Genomic DNA, 17,606 nt, shown 5'->3' with positions numbered 1-17,606 from the left:
AAATGTGGCCAACGATGTTGAAACAGTCACTTCAATCGCAGTTTAACGATCCAATTTTGGATCCAATTTTAACTGGGGGGCGCAGGTGGGTGACAGTGAATATCAGGACCACCTATCCCGGGAGTACATTCCCATTTGGAGCTGGATGGGTTCTGCTCCCTCTCTCCTTACTCTCAGTAGTACCATTTGTTAGAATTGAAAAGTGTATCTCTCTGTGTGTGACTGTTTTAATAAAGATGACATGAATTCAAATTGCTCTGTTATTTTTTTGTGGGGGTTTGGGGGTGAGTTGAGGTGGATATTGGTGCAAGTCAGTGGTTAACTGTACGAATAATGGCGATTAGAGGAATTTTCTTTTGGGCAGATTTAAAAAAAAATATTCAAGCAGAGTTAACTATTTTAAACGAATTCGATTTCATTTCTGGCACAGAAGGAGGCTATTCGGCCCCTCGGGTCCGTGCCAGCTCCCCGTAGTGCAATCCAGTCAGTCCCACTCTCCGCACCCCCGTGGCCCCCTGCGAATTTATTTCCTTCAAGTGTCCCCCCCCCCCACCCCAGTTTGTTACTGAAATCATTGTCTCCAGCTTCCACCACCATGGTAGGCAGTGAGTTCCAGGTCATTGTCACTCACTGCATTTAAAAATAAATAAATTCTTCCTCACATCCTCCCCCCCCCCTTGTATCCCTTGCCCAAAACGTTCAATCTGTGTCCCCTAGCCCTAGTACCATCAGTTAATGGGAACTCTTTTTCCTTGTCTACTCTATCCAGATCTGTCATAATCTTGTCCACCTCTATTAAATCTCCCTGCAATCTCCTTCGCTCCAAGGAAAACAATCCCAGCTTCTCCAGGCTGACCTTATCACTAGAATTCCCCCATCCCTGGAACCATTCCGGTCAACCTCCTCTGCACCCTCTCAACAACCCTCCCATCCTAAAGTGTAGTTTCTCCCATACTAGACCATCATTGTATGTGATTTACAGGAAAACCCTCTGTTTGGAATAAAATACCGTCCCTCCCAGGGAGAACTGCTCACTATCCCGGTCCGAGAGATGGGATGGCACGGGACAGACTAGCCCCAGGTACAATTTGAGAGTTTGCTGATGACTCCAAATTGGGGGAGGCTGCAGTTAATATTAGGTCCATCACAAATGACAGGACATGAAGTGACATGCAGAATGGGTGTGTAATTGGCAAATGAAGGTCAGTATGGATAAGTGTGAGGTGCTACTTTTTGGGAGGATGAATGAGGTCACCTAGTCCTGGAGGGAGGGGGAGGTGGGGAAGAAAGAGTCTAAATTGGGTTGTGGATCGAGGGTTATAGAGTAACTGCAGCAATGCTGCTGAATAAGGCCTTATAAAAAGCAATCCAAACACCGGGGTTAATTTCTCGAGGGATAGAATTGAGAAGCAGATACATTAAGTCAAACTTGTAGGGAACCTCAGTTAAACCACACTTGGAATTACTGTGCACTGTTCCTGTCTCCATGTTATAAAATGACACTGGAGAAGGTGCAAGAAAAGATGTGCTGGGATGGTACCAGTACTGAGATAGGCTACCAGGATAGGTTGAAAAGAGAAGACTGAGAGGGGGGGAGGGTAGGACCTGATGGAGCCCTTTAAGGTTATGAAAGGACTCGATAAGGCGAGACGTTTCCACTTGCGGGTGAGAGCAGAACTAGGGGCCATAAGAGGGAAGGGCTGTTAACTGAGCCTCCGGCTGTGGAGTGGGTATCGGTTGCATCACCTCAAAGAGTAAATGGACAGAGAGTGCTGGAAAAGCCCAGTCCCTCAGCACACCTTAAAGGGGCCACGCACTGAAAGAGGTATTAAATGCAGGTTTAATCCCCATCTCGAGTCTGAGGATGCTATTTAGTTTCAATATGTTTTACAAGGGGACATCACAGCGTCCAGAGAGACAGAACCTGCACTTCTTCATTCTCGAGATGTGGGCATCTCTGGTAAGACCAGCCATTTATTGTCCATCACTAGTTGTCCCCCTGAGAAGGTGACAGTGAGCCTCCTTTCACAGCTTCAGAATGTCCCACAGCGCTTTACAGCCAACCAAGTATTTTTTTTTGAAGTCTAGTCAACTGTTGTAATGTAGGAAACACAGCAGCCAATTTGTGCACAGCATGATCCCACACACATAACAATGAGATAATGACCCAGGTGATTTTTTTTTGTGATATTGATTGAAGGATAAATATCAGCCAAGACACGGGGATGGGGGAGAATTCCCAACTCTTTTTCTAAATAGGGGTTGCAGTATCTTTAACAGAGGGCAGATTCCAAGTGACAGATAGCCCCTCCGGCAGTGCGGTATTCCTTCAGTACTGTACTTACATCAGAAGCCTTGAGTTTTAATTGTGGCTTTAGTTGATGTACTTCATGGCCTGCAGTCGGTTAGTTATTAAGGTCTTCAACGAATTGTCATTTGCAAACAACAACCAATCTGCATTTATATGGCGCCTTTAATGTCATAAAACGTCGCAAGGAGTGTCAGCAAACAAAGTTTAATGCTGAGCCACATTCGGAGATATTAGAGCAGGTGACCAAAAGCTCGGTCAAAGAGGTAGGTTTTAAGGAGTATCTTAAAGGCAATCAAACGTTTATCCGTCCAGTTAAATCCACAATGTTGATGATTCACATGGCCGAACAGCCAGGTTCCAGACTGGGTCTGAGAATGGCACTGAATGCAGCTCAGATCAGGCCCTCGTCATCAACCACAGGGGACCTGGGCGGTGTTCTGAAAGCCTTATTTTAGATCCTGATACCCAAATCGATGCTGTTTTTGTCTTGTTTGTGATGTGGTGCAGGTGGTGTGGTCACTCGCTGCAGGGGGTGGGAGAGGAGCCTCGGGGAGGAACCGAAACATCCCTGTTCACTGTCTGATAAGCAGCAGAGAGTAGCAGCATCTGGGCCCAGTTCCCCTGCTCTGAAACACACAGAAACAGGACGGAAATCCGAGAAACACCGTTAAACGGTTACATTCTTGGACACGTCACACATTTATAACAAAACAACCCATTATCTGGACTGGGCCCCTCAGGAGAACTGAACTGAACTCCTCCTGCTCTACATCCCAGTCTTCATTTCCCAACATTGCTTTTCAAGGTATTTCATTGGCTGCGAAGCACTTTGGGAACATCCTGAGGTTGTGAAAGACGCTATAGAAATGCACTTCATTAAAAATTGGAGTTATAAAGATTGTGGTTGATAGATTTTTATTGGGTAAGGGCAGCAAGGACTATGGAGCTAAAGCAGGGTATATGGGGTTAAGGTACAGACCAGCTATGATCTAATGGAATGGCACAGCAGTCTCGAAGGGCTGAATGGCCTCCTCTTGTTCGCACACACTACAATCACATCAGCCTCATCTCCCTCTGTGAACTCGTTCCTTCGTTGAGGTCATTCAGTTCCCTTACAGGACACTTGCTGGGAAGGCCCAGATTCCAGCACTCCCACCACCCCTTCCCCGATCTGTACTGAGATATCCAGACCCGGGGAGTTTCAGCCAGGCCATTTTCATTATATTATATTACTGCCAAGGTGTCTCTGCACAGATAGGAACAGTTACGGCCACTTTGGGCTTTAAAGACCTGGACAGCTATTGAATACAGCAGGTACGATATCTTCAACATAAAAGCATAAGAAATAAGAACAGGAGAAGGCCATTCGGCCCATCGAGCCTGTTCCGCCATTCGATAAGATCACGGATGATCTGATTGTGACCTTATCTCCACTTTCCTGTCTGCCCCCCACCATAACCCTCAACTCCCTTGTAGATCAAAAAACTCTCCAACTCAGCCTTGAATATATTCAATGACCCAGCCTCCACTGCTCCCTGGGGAAGAGAATTCCAAAGATTAATGACCCTCAGAGAAGAAATTCCTCCTCATCTCCGTCTTAAATGGGAGACCCCGTATTCTGTAACTGTTCCCCCTAGTTCTAGGTTGCCCCACGAGGGGAAACATCCTCTCAGTATCTACCCCGTCAAGCCCCTTCAGAACCTTACACATTTCAATAAGATCACCTCTCATTCTTCTAAACTCTAATGAGTACAGGCCCAACCTGCTCAACCTTTCCTCATAAGACAATCCCTTCATCCCAGGAATCAGCCAAGTGAACCTTCTCTGAACTGCGTCCAATGCAAGTATATCCCTCCTTAAATAAGGAGACCAAAACTGTATGCAGTATTCTAGGTGCAGTCTCACCAATACCCGGTACAGTTGTAGCAAGATGTCCCTACTTTTATACTCCATCCCCATTGCAATAAATATCAACATTCCATTTCTCTTCCTAATTACTTGCTGAACATGCATGTTAACATTTTGTGATTCATGTACAAGGACACCCAGATCCCTCTGTACTGCAGCATTCTGCAGTCTCTCTCCATGTAAATAATATTCTGCTTTTCTATTCTTCCTTTACTAAGAGGTCATTATTTAATTCCGTCTCCTTACACATTACCAGGTCTAAAATATCCTGCTCCCGTGTTGGTTCCAGAATGTATTGTTCTAAGAAACTGTCCTGAGTACACTCCATGAACTCATCCTCTATCTAACTTTACCAGTTTGATTACTCCAATTTATATGAAGATTAAAATTACCCAGGATTACTGCAGTATTTTCCTACAAACCCCCCCTTGATTTCTTGATTTATACTCTGTCCGACAGTGCAGCTCCTGTATGAATTTTTGCTATTTCATATCTCCACCCAAACTGATTCCACATCTTGATTTTCTGAGCCAAGATCATTTCTCACGACTGTACTGATCTCATCCTTTATTAACTGAGCTTCACCACCTCCTTTTCCTTGCTTCCTGTCATTCCAAACTGTCAAATACCCTGGAATATTCAGTTCCCAAAGGGTCAGTACTGAGGGAGTGCCGCACTGTCAAAGGGTCAGTACTGAGGGATAGACAGACAGACAGACAGAGATGGACAGACGGATAGATAGAGATGGACAGACAGACAAATAGATAGAGCAAGAGAGATGGACAGGTGGATAGATAGACAGATAGATAGAGACATGGATAGATAGATATGGACAGATAGATAAATCGATAGAGAGATACTCAGATAGATAGATAGACAGATAGATAGACAGAGAGATGGAGAGATAGACAGAGAGAACAAAGAACAAGAACAAAGAACAGTACCACACAGGAACAGGCCATTCGGCCCTCCAAGCCTGCACCGATCTTGATGCCTGCCTAAACTAAAACCTTCTGCACTTCCGGGGCCCATATCCCTCTATTCCCTTCCTATTCAAGTATTTGTCAAGATGTCTCTTAAACATCGCTATCGTATCTGCTTCCACCACCTCCCCTGGCAGCAAGTTCCAGGCACTCACCACCCTCTGTGTCTAAAACTTGCCTCGCACATCCCCTCTAAACTTTGCCCCTCGCACCTTAAACCTATGTCCCCTAGTAACTGACTCTTCCACCCTGGGAAAAAGCTTCTGACTATCCACTCTGTCCATGCCGCTCATAACTTTGTAAACCTCGATCATGTCGCCCCTCCACCTCCGTCGTCCCAGTGAAATCGATCCGACTTTTTCCAACCTCTCCTCATAGTTAATGCCCTCCAGACCAGGCAGCATCCGTAAACCTCCTTTGTACCCTCTCCAAAGCCTCCACGTCCTTCTGGTAGTGTGGCGACCAGAATTGCACGCAATATTCTAAGTGTGGCCTAACTAAGGTTCTGTACAGCTGCAACTTGACTTGCCAATTTTTATACTCTATGCCCCGACCAATGATGGCAAGCATGCCGTATGCCTTCTTGACTACCTTATCCACCTGCGTTGCCACTTTCAGTGACCTGTGGACCGAAACGCCCAGATTTCTCTGTCTGTCAATACTCCTAAGGGTTCTGCCATTTACTGTATACCTCCCACCTGCATTAGTCCTTCCAAAATGCATTACCTCACATTTGTCCAGATTAAACTCCATCTGCCATTTCTCCACCCAAGTCTCCAACCGATCTATATCCAGCTGTATCCTCTGACAATCCTCATCATTATCTGCAACTCCACCAACCTTTGTGTCGTCCGCCAACTTACTAATCAGACCAGCTACATTTTCCTCCAAATCGTTTATATATACTACAAACAGCAAAGGTCCCAGCACTGATCCCTGCGGAACACCACTAGTCACATCCCTCCATTCAGAAAAACACCCATCCACTGATACCCTCTGTCTTCTATGACCGAGCCAGTTCTGTATCCATCTTGCCAGCTCACATCTGATCCCATGTGACATTACCTTTTGTACCAGTCTGCCATGCGGGACCTTCTCAAAGGCTTTAATAAAGTCCATATAGATAACATCCACTGCCCTTCCCTCATCAATCATCTTCGTCACTTCCTCAAAAAACTCAATCAAATTAGTAAGACACAACCTCCACTTCACAAAGCCATGCTGTCTCTCACTAATAAGTTCGTTTGTTTCCAAATGGGAGTAAATCCTGTCCCGTATAATCCTCTTTAATAGTTTCCCTACCACTGACGGAAGGCTCACCGGCCTATAATTTCCTGGATTATCCTTGCCACCCTTCTTAAACAAAGGAACAGCATTGGCTATTCTCCAGTCCTCTGGGGCCTCACCTGTAGCCAAAAATGATGCAAAGATTTCTGACAAGAACCCATCAATTTCTTCCCTTGCCTCTCTCAGTATTCTAGGGTAGATCCCATCAGGCCCTGGGGACTTATCTACCTTAATGCTTTGCAAGACACCCAACACCACCTCCTTTTTAATAATGAGATGACTGAGACTATCTGCACTCCCTTCCCTAGGCTCATCATCCACCAAGTCCTTCTCTTTGGTGAATACTGATGCAAAGTACTCATTTAGCACCTCGCCCATTTCCTCTGGCTCCACACATAGATTCCCATCTCTATCCTTGAGTGGGCCAACCCTTTCCCTGGTTACCCTCTTGCTCTTTGTATATGTATAAAAAGCCTTGGGATTCTCCTTCATCCTGTTTGCCAATGACCTTTTATGACCCCTTTTAGCCCTCCTAACTCCTTGCTTAAGTTCCTTCCCACTGTCTTTATATTCCTCAAGTGCTTCGTCTGTTCCTAACCTTCCAGCCCTTACAAATGCTTCCTTTTTCTTTTTGACTGTGCTCACAATATCCAGTGTTATCCAAATTTCCCGAAACATGCCAAACTTGTCTTTCTTGCTCACAGGAACATGCTGGTCCTGGATTCTAATCAGCTGACGTTTGAAAGACTCCCACATGTCAGATGTTGATTTACCCTCAAACAGCCGCCCCCCCAATCTAAATTCTTCAATTCCTGCCTAATATTGTTATAATTAGCCTTCCCCCAATTTAGCACCTTCACCCGAGGACTACTCTTATCCTTATCCACAAGTACCTTAAAACATATGGAATTATGGTCACTGCTCCCGAAATGTTCCCCCACTGAAACTTCGACCACCTGGCCGGGCTGATTCTCCAATACCAGGTCCAGAATGGCCCTATCCCTAGTTGGACTATCTACATACTGTTTCAAGAAGCCCTCCTGGATGTTCCTCACAAATTCTGCCCCATCCAAGCCCCTAGCACTAAGTGAGTCCCAGTCAATATAGGGGAAGTTAAAATCACCCACCACCACAACCCTGTTACCTTTACATCTTTCCAAAATCTGTCCACTGATCTGCTCCTCTACCTCCCGCTGGCTGTTGGGAGGCCTGTAGTAAACCCCCAACATCGTGACTGCACCCTTCCTATTCCTGAGCTCCACCCATATTGCCTCGCTGCATGACCCCTCTGAGGTGTCCTCCCGCAGGACAGCTGTGATAATCTCCTTAACCAGTTATGCAACTCCCCCATCCCTTTTACATGCCCCTCTATCCCGCCTGAAGCTTCTAAAGCCTGGAACATTTAGCTGCCAATCCTGCCCTTCCCTCAACCAAGTCTCTGTAATAGCAACAACATCATATTTCCAAGTACTAATCCAAGCTCTAAGTTCATCTGCCTTACCTGTTATACTACTCGCATTGAAAGAAATGCACTTCAGAGCACCAGTCCCGCTGTGCTCAGCAACATCTCCCTGCCTGCTCTTCCACTTAGTCTTACTGGCCTTATTTACTCTGTCCTCCTCATTTATTTTTCTAGCTGTCCCACTGTTCTGGTTCCCATCCCCCTGCCACACTAGTTTAAACCCTCCCGAGTGACGCTAGCAAACTTTGCAGCCAGGATATTAGTGCCCCTCCAGTTTAGATGCAACGCGTCCTTCTTGTACAGGTCCCATCTGTCCCTGAAGAGAGCCCAATGGTCCAGATATCTGAAACCCTCCCTTCTACACCAGCTGCTCAGCCACGTGTTTAGCTGCACTATCTTCCTATTTCTAGCCTCTCTGGCACGTGGCACAGGGAATAATCCAGAGATTACAACCCCAGAATCCTGTTTTTTTAACTTTCTACCTAACTCCCTAAACTCCCCCTGCAGGACCTCATCACTCTTCCTGCCTATGTCATTGGTACCGATGTGTACCACAACCTCTGGCTGTTCACCCTCGCCCTTCAGAATGCCCCCTGTCCGTTCAGAGACATCATTGACCCTGGCACCAGGTAGGCAACATACCATCCTGGAGTCTCTTTCACGTCCTCAGAAGCGCCTATCTGTGCCCCTGACTACAGAGTCCCCTATAACTATTGCTCTTCTGCGCTTTGTCCCTCCCTGCTGAACAACAGTGCCAGCCGTGGTGCCACTGCTCTGGCTGCTGCTGTTGTTTTCCCCTGATAGGCCATCCCCCCCCAACAGTATCCAAAACTGTATACTTGTTAGAGAGGGGGATAGCCACAGGGGATTCCTGCACTGACTGCCTGCCCCTTCTAGCGGTCACCCATCTATCTGCCTGCACCTTGGGTGTAACCACTTCTCTAAAACTCCTGTCGATGACGCTTTCTGCCACCTGCATGCTCCTAAGTGCATCCAGTTGCCGCTCCAACCGATCCATGCGGTCTGTGAGGAGCTGCAACTGGGTAAACTTCCTGCAGGCGGAGTCGCCCGGAATGCTGGAAGTGTCACGGACTTCCCACATCTCACAGGTGAAGCACTTCACCCCTTTAACTGACATTTCTATCACTAATTAGTTAATTAATATAAAATAAATACTTATTAAATCCTTACTAAATTGTTATATTTAACGATATGGTCCCCAGTGCTAGATTTCGACTATAAATATTATTTTATTTATTTTTATTTTTTATTTAGAGATACAGCACTGAAACAGGCCCTTCGACCCATCGAGGTGAACACCGCCCTCCGAGTCTGTCCGAGAATCCCCGAAGTGAACACCGCCCTCCGAGTCTGTCCGAGAATCCCCGAGGTTAACTCCGCCCTCCGAGTCTGTCCGAGAATCCCCGAGGTTCACTCCGCCCTCCGAGTCTGTCCGAGAATCCCCGAGGTTCACTCCGCCCTCCGAGTCTGTCCGAGAATCCCCGAGGTTAATTCCGCCCTCCGAGGCTGTCCGAGAATCCCCGAAGTCAGTTTTTTAGACTTCCCGGTCTGGAACTCCGCCCTCCGAGATAGATCGATCGATAGACAGATAGATAGATAGATAGATAGAAAGATAGATAGTCAGTCAGATAGATAGATCGATAGATGGACAGATAGATAGACAGATCGCAAGAGATGGACAGTTAGATGGATAGATAGATAGATGGATAGATAGAAAGATGGTCAGATAGATAGATAGATATATAGATAGATAGATAGATAGATAGATAGATAGATAGATAGATAGATAGTCAGATAGAAAGATAGATAGACAGATAGATCGATAGATAGATAGATAGATAGATCGATATATATGGACAGATCGATAGATAAACAGACAGATAGATAGATAGATAGATAGATAGTTAGCTAGATAGATAGATAGATAGATAGATAGATAGATAGATAGACAGATAGATATGGACAGATAGATAGATAGACAGATAGATAAATAGATGGGTGGTCAGATACATGGACAGATAGACAGATGGAGAGACAGAGAGGTCTGATCACTAGGCTGCCCCAAAGTGGTTTACATCTTATGACGTACTTTTGAAGTGTGTTTTGAAGTGTAGTCACTGTTGAAATGCAGGAAATCTGTCAGTCATTTACACAGCAAGCTCCCACAAATAGCAATGTGATAATGACCAGTTACAGCTTTAGGTGTTAATGTTGGAATATATATTGTCCAGGACACCTGCTCTCCTTCAAATAGAGTCATGGGATCGATAATGTCCACCTGAGGGGGACTTGTGAATATGGCACCTCAGACAGTGCAGCACTCCCTCAGTGCTGACCCTCTGACACTGCAGCACTCCCTCAGTACTGAACCTCCAACAGTGCAGCACTCCCTCAGTACTGACCCTCCGACAGTGCAGCACTCCCTCAGGACTGACCCTCCGACAGTTCAGCACTCCCTCAGTACTGACCCTCTGACAATGCAGCACTCCCTCAGTACTGACCCTCTGAGTGCGGCACTCACTCAGTACTGATCCACCGACAGTGCAGCGCTCCCTCAGTACTGACCCTCTGACAGTGCAGCACTCCCTCAGTACTGAACCTCCAACAGTGCAGCACTCCCTCAATACTGACCCTCCGACGGTGCCGCACTCCCTCAGTATTGACCCTCCGAGAGTGCAGCACACCCTCAGTACTACACGGCGAATGTGAGACTGTTTTTTGTGCTCAAGTCTCTGGATTGGGACTTGAACCCACGAGGCCATGGCTGACACTTTACAAGATTCCCATCTTGTGAACTTTAATTGTATTTTCCTTTAACCATTGTGCAAGCTTCAATAGGCAACACCAAATGCTCTTGCTTTAACACCTGGCCTATCCTGTGTGAACCGGGTAGGCTCCCTGGGCAAAGCTGCAGCCATGTGACATCTGCTGTGCAAAGTGAGAGATTCTATGAACCTAGAGGTGCTGAACTGCTTTCCATTAGACATGTGCACAACCCCATTTTACTGCACACTGGTCCACTCCATTTAACTACATACGTGGATGACTCCATTTAACTACATACGTGGATGACTCCATTTAACTACATGTGTGCACTCTCCATTCAACTACATGGGCAAAGCTGAGTTCAGCTTCTCACACATTTAGCAATTGTGCTTTCACTTCAACAAGATTACTGTAACTCCGGGAACCCGGAGAAGACTAGTATCTATATATTAGTCAATATGCAAATACAGGGAGGGGGTCAAGGGGAGCAGGGGAAAACACTTTATTAAAAATATATTTGTCCCTAATTAATCATTTCCAAATATTTATTTCCATTGTGCATTGGGTTACGATGTTACAATGACCAGACTTCAAAACAGGTGTTTATTTTTCTGTCTTTAGGACATCCTGAGGTCTCTATAGTAATGCAGGTTAGGGTTAGTTGAAAATGACCCAGAGAATCTGCTGGTGGGAGGGGAGGGAGATGGGTCTGTTTCTGCTGTGGAGACCAATCAGAAATGGATTTTTAGTGGTGGAGGGGTCAAATTCTCTGTCTAGGGGGCAGCTAGTCGACACTGACTTGACTGAACACGTCAGTAATCGGAGGCTAACTGCAGGAACAGCACCTCATCTTTCGACTGGGCACTCTACAACCTTCCAGACTCAACACTGAATTCAACAATTTTAGTTTGTAACCCCCCCCCCCCACCCGCCCTCATTTTTGTTGCCCTTTTCTTTGCTGATTTGTTAGTTTATCTCTCTTGTTGACCTCTTATTTCCTTTACCTTGTGTTCTGATCCTGCCATTCACACCTCCTCCAGACACATCTCTCATTACCACTCCCTTTGGCTTTGCACCTTGACACCCTTTCTGTCATTTAATCTCTCCTGCCCTCCACCCGTGTCACAGACCTTCCCTGCTGTTCTTCTTCCCACCTTCCCCCTTTCACTGGCTCAAATCCTATCACATTTCTAGAATTAATATTGATCCATCACAAGGTGGAGTAGTAGTAATGTCACTAGATATTACTAATCCAGAGGCCCAGGATAATGCTCTGGAGACACGAGTTCAAATCCCACCATGGAATTTAAATTCAACTAATTAATTAAAAGAAAAATTGGAATTGAAACCTAGTCTCAGTAATGGTGACCATAAATTGAATGTTCATTAACAAAAAACCATCTGGTTGACAAATGTCCTTTTAGGGAAGGAAATCTGCCTTCCTCACCTGGTCTGGCCGACTAGTGACTCCAGACACACGGCAATGTGGTTGACACTTAACTGCCCTCAGTTCTGTTGTACAAAAACCACTGCACTGTCGCAGTTCAAGAAGGCGGCTCCACCACCACCTTTCGATTAGATTAGAGATACAGCAATGAAACAGTCCCTTCGGCCCACCGAGTCTGTGCCGAACCTCAACCACCCATTTATACTAATCCTACACTAATCCCATATTCCCACCAAACATCCCCACCTGTCCCTATATTACCCTACCACCTACCTATATTAGTGACAATTTATAATGGCCAATTTACCTATCAACCTGCAAGTCTTTTGGCTTGTGGGAGGAAACCGGAGCACCCGGAGAAAATCCACGCAGACACAGGGAGAACTTGCAAACTCCTCACAGGCAGTACCCGGAATCGAACCCGGGTCCCTGGAGCTGTGAGGCTGGAGTGCTAACCACTGCGCCACTGTGCCGCCCTCAACGGGAATAAGGGATGGGCAATAAATGCGGGCAGGGCCAAGTGATGTCCATATCCAATTAAGTGAATTTTAAATAAAGATAGAAAATATTCATTTTAAAGAAACTAACTCCTCTCACCAGCTACTTGTTGCAAGTTTTCCCTTGGCATCGAGTGATTGACATAAAACATCTGAAATGGAATGTTAAAACAAATGTATTCCTGGGACTGAGGTTCCGATACATGTGGTTTAGTTGCAACAAAAAAAAAGTCAGGGCAGGAACTGTTGCAGCAGGAAAACACATTTCATTGAAACTGGACTTAACACAGGATCCGGACACAACACAGAAACTATCCGAGCAGTCAGCTTGCCCGGTCAGAATCTCACTCCTCGTTGCATTACCAATTAAAACGGATATTGGAGTTGATTCTGGCTGTTTCTGAACGTCGGCCTGAGTGAGAAACGAGTGTTTTGACCCTACACTCGGCTCAAACGCCAGGACAAGCAGTGCACTTGTACAGTGGCGGATCGGAAAAAAGAGCAGCTCAGAGAAGCAGTCCAGTCAATCTCTTCCATTCCAATCCTTCCAATGAACTGCTTTGTTGCAAACACCAGCGTGTTGGATATAAAGATATGTGTTTAAGTACACATTGCAGACCCAAATATAAAAAAAAACAAATCCTTAACGATCGCAGGGTTAAACTTGTTCTGGATGAATTTAAGGCACTGGATTCTGAAGGGCTTTTGTTTTTGTCCATCTGGGATAAAATGTGCAATTTCTACAGTTGTTCTTTTAAATCTCACACTCTTGACATGAGAAGGGGGGGTTAAAATCAGAAATTATTGTGAATTAACCCTCAACTCGGTGGAAATAAATACATGGAAATGTTTAATTGGGGACCAATAGAGGCTCAATAAAAAAAATCTGGTCTGGTCCACTCCCACCCCCCCCCCCCACCCCCCCCCCCCCCCCCCGCCGCCCCTGCTCCTCTCAACCCTCCCTGTATTTGCATACAGGTTCATATAATAGATACTGGTCTCACCTTGTCCGGCACTGTAACTGGATCCACTTTCTGGAGTTACAGTAAAACCCTGCTCACCAATTCTTCACGGGGTTTTTTCCCCCCCGGAGGGAATGGCTGCAGTAATGTATCTCCTGGGGACCCTGCTACTCCATTTAACAGGTGAGACACTTATGTTAACAGAACGTTACTCAATTATTCATTTGTAAACCATTAGATTAGGAAGCAAAGGGATTTGGTAGCCCGGCCTGTTTATTTATCAGTGTGTTTTTTTGCTCCAATAAACTGAATGTGTTTTTTTTCTCTCTCTTGTGTTTTGTGTTGAAGGTGTCCTGGCGGTTCCTGTCCTCAATCAGACCCCAATTTCAGACCCAGTCTCCGCCGGTGAGACCTCCGAGTTAAAGTGTGCAATGCAGAACGGCAACGTGGGCAGTTACTACATGAGCTGGTACCGACAGAGACCCGGGGAGGCTCCGGTGTGGGTGTTAGCCCACTATCCAAGTGGTAGCATCTATCGAGGCACCGGCTTCACGGACCGTTTTAAACCTTCCAGAGACACCTCCAGTAACAGTCACATTCTGACCATCGGCAGCTTGGAACCGGGAGACTCCGCCGTCTATTACTGTGCTGCCGCGGAATACTCAGCAGGCTACATACACAGTGAGAAAGGGCAATACAAAAACTGTATCAACAGAACCACTCAGAATTCCAACAGCTACTGAAATATTCCTGCCTGAGACTGTGTAATGAGCTTCAGAAATATTCCTTATGTAACTTGTGGAAAATCTCACTGGGTTTCCATGGGTTTATTTGGATTTTCCCCAATATTTGGACTATTAGCTGGGTAGGTAAACACTGATATTCTCAAGGTTTCCTCACTGATATGTGAAAATCTTTCTCCAGCCTCTCAGCATTCCGGCCCCTGTGAAAGGCAGAATGTGAAAGGGAATGTGATAAAGGACAGATTATTAATATTTTCCCCTCTTTCTTCCCAGCCTGGGTTTTAGGTGACCCGTCCCATTAAAACACTGCACTGTGTTTACCTTCGGACCTGGGACCGCCCTGAGTTTACGGAGTAAGTAATTCCCTCATCCTATCATTCATATTGTTTCAATTATTTATTCATTTATTGTTGCAGAATCGGATCTGCCCTGATAACGGTGAAAACAAATTGGGTCAGATTTTTATTTTTCTGTCCACTGATTCAGTGCTGGGAATTTGGATTCTGGAGGGTAGAAAAATAAACACTAAAATAGCAGCAAAACAATTGCGGATGCTGGAAATCTGAAATAAAAAAAACAGAAGATGCTGGAAATACTCAGCAGGTCTGGGCAGCCTCTGCGGAGAGAGAGGGAGAAACGGTGAACAGTTTCGGGTCTCTGACCTTTCCTCAGAACCGAGGAAAAACTACATTGGCAAAAGAAAATGCAGAATGAACAGGGGAGAAAGGCCATTCAGCCCCTCGAGTCTGTTCGGCCAGGTCTGCAGTGTGCAGGTGTGGACTTCTCCGTCTATTCGCTGCACTGTTGTATAAATAGCGAGCCTGCCCCGGGTGTTGCTGGAAGATTTACAAACAGGAATTTTACTCAGAGTCAAATGGGGTCGAGTTTGACACTAGCACCCCCTCCCCCACCTCAAAAAAAGACTCCCAAAGTTGGGAAGTGGGGTTAGGCAGCGGCAGGGACTCGATGGACCGAATGGCCTCATTCTGCGCCCCCCCACCCCATCTTGTCTGTTCCTAACGCACCCGGTCTCTCGACCCCCCAGTCCCCGTCTCCCTTCCCAGCCCCCTCCTTCCGGCTGTCGTTCGTTCATGTGAAGTGTCTAACCTACTTTCTAAATGGAAACCGCCCCGAACTTTATTACTTTTAAAACTTTTTTTTATAAATAAAGAATTTTTCCTGGTGAGGTGATCACCGAACTCTGAGTGTGGATCTGGGAGGTTGAGTTACTCCCAATACATACTCCGAGCACCTCCATAAGACCTCCAGTACAGCCTATCCGAAATGTGAAACTTCCTCAATTTTTAAACTTTTGATTTTAATCTGCCCCTGAATTTTAAACAATTCGATATTGTCTGTTGTATTTAATATTCAGTTAATTAATTTATATTGAATGTCTCGAATCCATGTACAAGTCCAGCTCTCAATTGACAGGGAGTTAAGATTGGACTAAATATTTAATTTTAATCCAATCAAAGCAAAATCCTGCAGATGCTGGAAATCTGAAATCGAGTGCTGGAAACACTCAGGCTATTGTATTATTTACTGTCTCTACCTAAGTCTGAAGTCAAGTTAAATGTTTGTTTTAAATTATAGTATGTGTTACTAATTCTGGATGTGCCTTTTAGAAAAAATGATTGATACTAACAGTGAGATTCCTTTCTTCCACCCTGTCTCTCACACACAGGTAGTGAGGATCGGAAACCATCAGTTCTCCTGCTCCCTCCTTCCTCGGAAGAAATAGACTCGGGATGGGCTACTCTGTCCTGCCTGGTGAGCCGCTTTAAGCCGGGTTTCGTGCGGGTTCTCTGGAGAGTGGATGATAAAGAGACAGACAGCGGGGTGACCACAGGCACTGTGTCCACGGACAGTGATCAAACCTACAGCCTGAGCAGTTACCTGAGAGTCCCCGCCACTGCCTGGAATAAGGGCTCCAGCTATACCTGCAGTGTGGACCACGGCTCTCTGAGCTCACCTCTCCTCAAAACCATCAGCTCCACCGCTTGTTCCGACTGAGAGGGAGCAACTGGGGTTTAGAGTTTGATTTATTGCTGATGAAATATTATTCAATATGTGGAATGTTGTTGTTGTTGTTTTACAATGTAATCACTGTAGCAAATGTGGCCAACGATGTTGAAACAGTCACTTCAATCGCAGTTTAACGATCCAATTTTGGATCCAATTTTAACTGGGGGGCGCAGGTGGGTGACAGTGAATATCAGGACCACCTATCCCGGGAGTACATTCCCATTTGGAGCTGGATGGGTTCTGCTCCCTCTCTCCTTTCTCTCAGTAGTACCATTTGTTAGAATTGAAAAATGTATCTCTCTGTGTGTGGCTGTTTTAATAAAGATGACATGAATTCAAATTGCTCTGTTATTTTTTGTGGGGAGGGGGTGGGGGTGAGTTGAGGTGGATATTGGTGCAAGTCAGTGGTTAACTGTACGAATAATGGCGATTAGAGGAATTTTCTTTTGGGCAGATTTAAAAAAAAATATTCAAGCAGAGTTAACTATTTTAAACGAATTCGATTTCATTTCTGGCACAGAAGGAGGCTATTCGGCCCCTCGGGTCCGTGCCAGCTCCCCGTAGTGCAATCCAGTCAGTCCCACTCTCCGCACCCCCGTGGCCCCCTGCGAATTTATTTCCTTCAAGTGTCCCCCCCCCCCCCCCCCCCACCCCAGTTTGTTACTGAAATCATTGTCTCCAGCTTCCACCACTCTGGTAGGCACTGAGTTCCAGGTCATTGTCACTCACTGCATTTAAAAATAAATAAATTCTTCCTCACATCCCCCCCCCCCCCCCCCTTGTATCCCTTGCCCAAAACGTTCAATATGTGTCCCCTAGCCCTTGTACCATCAGTTAATGGGAACTGTTTTTCCTTGTCTACTCTATCCAGATCTGTCATAATCTTGTCCACCTCTATTAAATCTCCCTGCAATCTCCTTCGCTCCAAGGAAAACAATCCCAGCTTCTCCAGGCTGACCTTATAACTAGAATTCCCCCATCCCTGGAACCATTCCAGTAAACCTCCTCTGCACCCTCTCAACAACCCTCCCATCCTAAAGTGTAGTTTCTCCCATACTAGACCATCATTGTATGTGATTTACAGGAAAAGCCTCTGTTTGGAATAAAATACCGTCCCTCCCAGGGAGAACTGCTCACTATCCCGGTCCGAGAGATAGGATGGCACGGGATCAGTTTGCTGATGACTCCAAA

General features: G+C 45.8%; 1 protein-coding gene across 1 annotated transcript; it reads left to right on the top strand.

Moving 5' to 3' along the window:
• The first annotated feature begins 14 nt into the window (after window positions 1-14).
• LOC137356893 (immunoglobulin lambda-1 light chain-like) lies at window positions 15-16,403 on the top strand. Its single transcript, XM_068022732.1, has 4 exons — window positions 15-85; window positions 12,973-13,088; window positions 13,993-14,325; window positions 16,075-16,403. Exons 1-4 carry the CDS (start codon window positions 15-17, stop codon window positions 16,401-16,403), a joined length of 849 nt encoding a protein of 282 aa, XP_067878833.1.
• Window positions 16,404-17,606: the final 1,203 nt, after the last annotated feature.

Source organism: Heterodontus francisci, chromosome 46 (assembly GCF_036365525.1).
Source record: "Heterodontus francisci isolate sHetFra1 chromosome 46, sHetFra1.hap1, whole genome shotgun sequence".
NCBI lineage: Eukaryota > Metazoa > Chordata > Chondrichthyes > Heterodontiformes > Heterodontidae > Heterodontus > Heterodontus francisci.
The sequence above is the reverse complement of the archived record's forward strand: the minus strand, read 5'-3'. Positions and strand labels throughout refer to the sequence as shown.